Source organism: Trematosphaeria pertusa (assembly GCF_010094035.1).
Source record: "Trematosphaeria pertusa strain CBS 122368 unplaced genomic scaffold BU26scaffold_6, whole genome shotgun sequence".
In the NCBI taxonomy this organism is placed as follows: Eukaryota; Fungi; Ascomycota; class Dothideomycetes; order Pleosporales; family Trematosphaeriaceae; genus Trematosphaeria; species Trematosphaeria pertusa.
The window spans coordinates 722,567-722,812 of record NW_022987217.1 but is presented as its reverse complement, the minus strand read 5'-3'; the positions used below and the strand labels follow the sequence as shown (position 1 = coordinate 722,812).

Sequence of the window (246 nt, the reverse complement as noted above, 5' to 3'; positions counted from 1 at the left end):
GTGGAAGAAGGCGGAAGAGCTGGAGGTGCAAGTAATAGAGACGAGAAAGAGGGTGCTTAGGGAGGAGCATCCAGACACGCTAGCCAGCATGGGCAACCTGGCGTTGACGTACAGGAACCAGGGCCAGCGGAAGAAGGCGGAAGAGCTGGATGTGCAAGTAATAGAGGCGAGAAAGAGGGTGCTTGGGGAGGAGCATCCAGACACGCTGATTAGCATGGGCAACCTGGCGTTGACGTACTGGAACCA

The 246-nt window shown here is 56.5% G+C and overlaps 1 protein-coding gene across 1 annotated transcript in view; it reads left to right on the top strand.

Annotated features, from left to right (window-relative positions):
- The window catches only part of BU26DRAFT_604147 (TPR-like protein), a gene marked incomplete at its 5' end in the record, with an annotated part of 3,423 nt that overhangs the window by 2,512 nt on the left and 665 nt on the right, over positions 1 to 246 (top strand). Inside the window, one exon of the mRNA XM_033835495.1 lies at positions 26 to 246. Coding sequence (XP_033684842.1) covers positions 26 to 246 — 221 coding nt within the window. The remainder of the gene's footprint in view (positions 1 to 25) is intronic.